The sequence below is a fragment of the Oryzias latipes genome, chromosome 11, assembly GCF_002234675.1.
Source record: "Oryzias latipes chromosome 11, ASM223467v1".
NCBI classification, from domain to species: Eukaryota; Metazoa; Chordata; class Actinopteri; order Beloniformes; family Adrianichthyidae; genus Oryzias; species Oryzias latipes.
Genome location: NC_019869.2, coordinates 446,552 through 452,831, shown reverse-complemented (window position 1 = coordinate 452,831; position 6,280 = coordinate 446,552). Strand labels below are relative to the sequence as shown.

Genomic DNA, 6,280 nt, shown 5'->3' with positions numbered 1-6,280 from the left:
CGTCTGTCAGCCTGTCCATCAGCATAGCAAACAAAAAAGGACTCAAAGCTGATCCTTGGTGTAGTCCCACCTCCACCTTGAACTCCTCTGTCTGACCTACAGCACATCTCACCACCGTCATACTTCTCTCATACATGTCCTGAACTACTCTGACATACTTCTCTGCCACTCCAGACGACCTCATACAGTACCACAGCTCCTCCCTCGGCACCCTGTCATACGCCTTCTCTAAATCTACGAACACACAATGCAGCTCCTTCTGACCTTCTCTGTACTTTTCCATCAACATTCTCAAAGCAAAAATGGCATCAGTGGTGCTCTTACGGGGCATGAAACCATACTGCTGCTCACAAATCTCCACCTTCTTCCTAAGCCTGGCTTCCACTACTCTTTCCCACAGCTTCATTGTGTGGCTCATCAACTTTATTCCTCTATAGTTGCTGCAGTTCTGCGTGTCACCCTTGTTTTTAAAGATCGGGACCAGAACGCTTCTCCTCCATTCCTCAGGCATCTTCTCACTCTCTAGAATCCTATTGAACAACCTTGTTAGAAATTCCACTGCTGTCTCTCCTAGGCACTTCCATACCTCCACAGGTAGGTCATCAGGACCAACGGCCTTTCCGCTCTTCATCCTTTTCAGAGCCTTCCTAACCTCATCCTTTCCAATCTCTGCTACTTCCTGCTCCACAACAACCACATCTTCCTCCCTTCTTTCCCTGTCATTTTCCTTGTTCATCAGCTCCTCAAAATACTCCTTCCATCTTTTCTGTACACTCTCTTGGGTTGTTAGCACCTTTCCATCTCTGTCCTTTATCACCCTTATCTGTTGCACGTCCTTCCCATCTCTGTCTCTCTGTCTGGCTAGCCTGTACAAGTCCTTCTCTCCTTCCTTTGTGTCTAACCTGTCATATAGCTCATCGTAAGCCTTCTGTTTGGCCTTTGCCACCTCTCTCTTCACTCTACGCTGCGCTTCCTTGTACTCCTGTCTACCTTCCTCAGTCCTTTCTACATCCCACTTCCTTTTAGCCAACCTCTTCCTCTGGACGCATTCCTGTACTTCCTCATTCCACCACCAAGTCTCTTTACCGTCTTTCCTCTTTCCAGATGACACACCTAGCAACTTCCTACCTGTTTCCCTGATAATTTCTGCTGTAGTTTCCCAGTCATCTGGAAGCTCATCCTGACCACCCAGGACCTGCCTCAACTTCTGCCTAAATTCCTCACAAGTTTCTTCATTCTGTAGCTTCCACCACTTGGTCTTCTTTTCTGTTTTCCCTCTCTTCTTCTTCCTGACCAGAGTCATCTTACACACCACCATGCGGTGCTGTCTGGCTACACTCTCTCCTACCACCACTTTGCAGTCAATAACCTCTCTCAAATGACCTCGTCTACATAGGATGTAGTCCACCTGGGTACTCCTACCTCCACTTCTGTATGCCACTCTATGTTCCTCTCTCTTCTGGAAGTAAGTGTTGACTACAGCCATTTCCATCCTCTTCGCAAAGTCCACCACCATCTGTCCCTCCAGATTCCTTTCCTTCACACCAAACCTGCCCATCACCTCCTCATCACCTCTGTTGCCCTCACCAACATGGCCATTAAAGTCTGCTCCAATAACAACTCTCTCTCCTCTGGGGATACCCTCTATGACCTCATCCAACTCACTCCAGAATCTCTCCTTCACTTCTAACTCACAGCCAACCTGTGGTGCATACCCACTGACTACATTCACCATCACCCCTTCAATTTCTAACTTTAGGCTCATCATCCTGTCTGAGACTCTTTTCACCTCTAGAACACTGTTTACAAACTCCCCCTTCAGAATCACACCTACCCCGTTTCTCTTCCTATCAACACCATGATAGAACAGTTTGTATCCTCCTCCAATACTACGTGCCTTGCTGCCCTTCCACCTTGTCTCCTGCACACACAGTACATCTACCTTCCTTCTCTCCATCATGTCTGCCAGCTCTCTGCCTTTCCCTGTCATTGTGCCAACGTTAAGAGTCCCTATTCTCAAACCTATGTTCCTGCCTTTTCCCTTCTCTCTCTGGCCACGGACCCTTCTGCCTCCCCTCTTTCTTCCACCAACAGTAGTCAAATTTCCACCGACACCCTGTAGGTTAACAGCATCGGTGGCGGTCGTTGTTAACCCGGGCCTCGACCGATCCGGTATGTCTAAAGTGTTGTGGATGATTCGCATGGTTATTTTAGCAATTTTTACGCCAGATGCCCTTCCTGACGCAACCCTCTCTATTTATCCGGGCTTGGGACCGGCACAGAGGCAACTGGCTTGCAACCCCTGTGGCTAGATTATCCATCCATCATCCATTATTCATCTATCATGAGATCGAACTCGAAGGTCTTTTCCCCTCAAAGTTAACAGAACTAATGATTAAGTGTTTGATTATGAAGTTAGAAAAGAAGATAAATATTTTCCTGCTTCACATCATGACTGTCCGATTACAGAAATCTATAACCATTTTTCTTTCTTAGTTATGTTTTATTTTTTTCTAAAAGTCCCCTTTTCTCTTGGGGTGTTCACATGTTTAAAACTGCAGTTTTACAGAGTTTACACTGAACGTCTGCCCACTGCAGACGTTCAATCAAAGCCCCGCCCACTCTGGTCCCGCCCTTTATTATTATTATTATTAGTATTTTTGGAACAAACACTTGAGGTATTGTGGCAGTTGTAAAAAGAATTCAACAAGTTATAATTATATCAGGTATAGAAAAATGTAAACATTAAAAAAGTGAAATAAAAAATACAAGAACACAGAAAATTTTAAACTGAAAAATTAAAATGTTTTTTATTTAACCCTTAAATAAAACAATTAAAATAAAATAAAGGGGTTACATGGGCATTGTAATGGTCAATAATTTAGGGTTTTTTTTTTTTTTATTGATGCAGAACAAAAGTGACATACAGCAAAAGAACAAGGAACAGTAAACTGTACATCAAACGTTCAAAATAAACGCCAGGGGATATACAGGCAAAAAAATAAACTTATATTAAATTATACAGTTGAGCAAGGTGATACGTTTTAATAGATTTTTTGTTTGTACTGGGGGAAATGGAATGTAAGTAACATCTAACTTGGGCAAGAAAATCAAGAAAATTAGGAGCTTTATTGCTGAATTTAGATTTTTGAATATAATACTTGGTTAATAAAATGAGAAGATTTATTAAATAAAATTGAGATAAAAATGTCTTATCATAATTAACGTAACCAAATCAATAATTTAGGGGTTATCCCTAAAAGAATGCAGCTGTCGACGTCACAGGAATTAGAGGAGTGCCTCTCGTCCAATCAGAACAAGGCATGCGCGCTTACTTCCGGAAGGGAACACTCCCTATTGGGCAGACAGGGGGCGGGGCTTGTATGACTGCGCTGAAAACACAGAAACAGAAAGTCAGTCTGAAACACCGGACAGAAGAACCGGAACCGTTTGACCCAAGGTGAGTAAGACTTTCGAACCTTTAACGGGAGCAGCTTTGGTCTCCGCGAGGCAGGCTAAAGGCGGCGGGAGGGGCGGACTCGCGCAAGAGCCGCTGGGAAATCAGGAAAAGAGGAGAAACCGCAGCCAGGCTGCTGCCTGCTGCGTTTGGGGTTAAATCAGGAGGAAGATCTCCTCTGGATGAGGAAGAGGGGAGAGAGGAGACCCGAGAAGATGCTGCAGGTGTGACCTTTGCCCCAGACTCACCTGATGCTGGTCTGGACTCACCGTTCCTGCAGATCCACTTTGACCGATGATTAACGCCGCAGCTATGAGGGCTATTTGATTGACAGCAGACCTGGCTCATAGCCCCGCCCACAGATGTTCATTGGACTGTGGGGTAGTGGTTAGCCTCTAAGAAGAGCAGGAAAGGATGGAATCCCATCCCGACCTGAACTGCTTCACGATCATTTCAAGATTTGAGGCTCCACCCACCTGGTGAGGTGGGCTCTCCCCCTAACGGGGTTCTGTGGGCCCACGGGGCGCCACCGTGACTCGGTTTCTGTCCAGCAGCAGAGATCACATGTCTGTTTTCCCTCCACAGCCTCCTCCTCCTCCGTGGACTCTGGTGGGAATGGCCGATGCCGATAAGATCCGGAAAACGGCGGCCTCGGTGCTGGGCTGCGTGGAGAAAGTCTCCTCCTTCGCCTCCTCCATCGATCCCATCTTTGGAATCGTCTCCTCGCTGGTGGGAGTGGCTCGGAAGGGCCTGGTGAAGGACGAAGGCCATCCTCTGGACAAGGACTTTCAGGAGATCTCCAGCAAGCTGGACACCATCTCCCGGAAGAACCAGGAGTGCCTGAAGAAGATTCTGATCAACGAGGTGAAGGAGACGTACGGCACCTACGAGAAGTACATCCGGCACCAGTACCAAAGCTTCCTGGACATGGTGGCCAAGGTCAAGACGGATCCAGAAAACGCCACGGCCTACATGAAGAAGTTTGAAAGCATTTATGAAAGAGACAAGGCGGACATGAGCCTGGACGTCTTCTACCGCGGCGTGATGGGCAAGGGCATGACCTTCGGGAGGCCGCTGCTGAAGGTGTACCTGGACAACTGTGACGGCGACCGCGACACCATGGAGCGCCACTGCTCCTACATCGCTCACCTGTTCCACATGGGCCTCATCGCTCTGATGGGCTACACGGCGGTCACGGAGGACGACGAGGACGAAGTGCGAGAGAAGTGGGCGAAGAGGGTGCTGGACATCCAGGAGAAGATGGAGGAGGTGCTGAGTCAGTGCTCCTCCTCCTCGTGAGGAGGAGAACGTCCAAAAGATGTCAAAGTCATAAACGCAATGAAACCAAAGCCATGCTGTGTGTGTGCGTGTGTGTGTGTCTGGGTGTGTGTGTCTGAGTGTGTGTGTCTGAGTGTGTGTGTGTGTGTGTGCGTGTCTGAGTGTGTGTGTCTGGGTGTGTCTGAGTGTGTGTGTCTGGGTGTGTGTGTCTGGGTGTGCGTGTCTGAGTGTGCGTGTCTGAGTGTGTGTGTCTGAGTGTGTGTGCTTAAAAATGCTGAACTTTATACAATCCTTCTGGAAGGTCAAAGGTCAGTGTTTGGCTCCCTGTGTGGTGCAGCTCGCTGAGGCAGGAATTAACTCTGTGCAAAAACCACTGACTGTATCTGAGACCTGGACTGAGTGACTCCGCCCCCCTGGCGTTCCAAACAGGAAGTGGCTCCAAGAAGCCAAAATCCCAGAGACTTCTAGAGAGAACAGCTCTTACTCAGCGTTTGACAGATTTTGCCGAGCCTGCGTTCAGTGGAAGGGGTGTGGCCTTCCAACAAGCTCCCTCCTGATTGATTGATGAGTAGTCGCCACAGAAACCACTGCTTACTGACAATGTCTACCTCCAACGTGGCGGCATCTGTATCACCAAAAAATGGCGACTGAATTTTGGAGGGGGGGTCAGACTCAGTCCAGGTCTCGCATACAGTCAGCGGCACAAACAGATTTTTATTTATGTAATGGAGCTCCGCCCCCAAACGGGACGATCAGAATCATGGAAGTTCTGGGGTTCTGAGCTCAGCTTGCATCATGACCCCCCCCCCCCTTAAATCTATATATTTGCATGCTATAGAATAACGGCTGAAATGAACTGAAGCTGATTCATAGATTATAGAGAAATAATCAGTTTAAACAAAATGTTCAGTTGTGATTTCAAAACATATTCAGTTTGATTTTATTTTTGTATCTTTTTGAGCAAATGTAAAAAAAAAAAAACTGGGCCTTAAAGTGAAATAAAAGAATCAGAGTTTGTGGAATTGTTTCCGAGGAAATTCTTCAGGAAAGAAGGCGTGTCCGAAAACGGCGTGTCAGAAGAAGGCGTGTCGTAAAAATCCAACCTCGGACTGACGCATGAAGCTCCCGCCGCAGGTGACCGGCGCTTTCTGCTGCTTGATTTCATTATTAGATTTGATTTCAAACGTTTAAATTCTGATTTTACAGAAAAAAGACAAAAAACAACAAATCAGTGTCGTGTTTCTATTTAGGTAAACTTAGTTTAAACTAAAAGTCAGGCAGGATACTTTATATATTATCATTATACGGTAAACTGAAATGTTCCAATTTAGTCTGATGAAGTGTTTAGTTACTATACTCCCTACAATAGTACTACACACATGGTCTTAGTAGATGTACTTATACTGCAGTATAGACTGGATATTCTTTATTGATCCCACGTTGGGGAAATTTAACTGCTACAGCAGGTCAGTACAAAAAAGAACAGCAACATGCAAAAATACAAAAGTAATAACATTTAACAAGAAGAAGAATCTACACAACTAT

General features: G+C 46.2%; 1 protein-coding gene and 1 long non-coding RNA gene across 5 annotated transcripts; one reads left to right on the top strand and one right to left on the bottom strand.

The window, feature by feature from the left end:
* Positions 1-2,884: 2,884 nt before the first annotated feature.
* On the bottom strand, positions 2,885-3,589 carry LOC110013803. Its single transcript, XR_002288941.1, has 2 exons — positions 3,480-3,589; positions 2,885-3,392 (listed from the first exon to the last, which is right to left on the bottom strand). It is a non-coding gene; the product is annotated as an uncharacterized LOC110013803 (long non-coding RNA).
* Positions 3,352-5,570, top strand: LOC101161776. 4 transcript variants are annotated; one of them, XM_004084914.4, is made up of 2 exons: positions 3,352-3,460; positions 4,043-5,570. In XM_004084914.4, the coding sequence occupies exon 2, from the start codon at positions 4,073-4,075 to the stop codon at positions 4,754-4,756; it is 684 nt and encodes a 227-aa protein (XP_004084962.1). In that variant the 5' UTR covers positions 3,352-3,460; positions 4,043-4,072; the 3' UTR covers positions 4,757-5,570. The 4 variants fall into 4 exon arrangements, with proteins under 4 accessions (XP_004084962.1, XP_020555988.1, XP_020555990.1 ...); XM_020700329.2 differs by having other exon boundaries at positions 3,361-3,460; positions 4,046-5,570; XM_020700331.2 differs by lacking the exon at positions 3,352-3,460 and adding an exon at positions 3,707-3,936.
* The last annotated feature ends 710 nt before the right edge of the window (positions 5,571-6,280 follow it).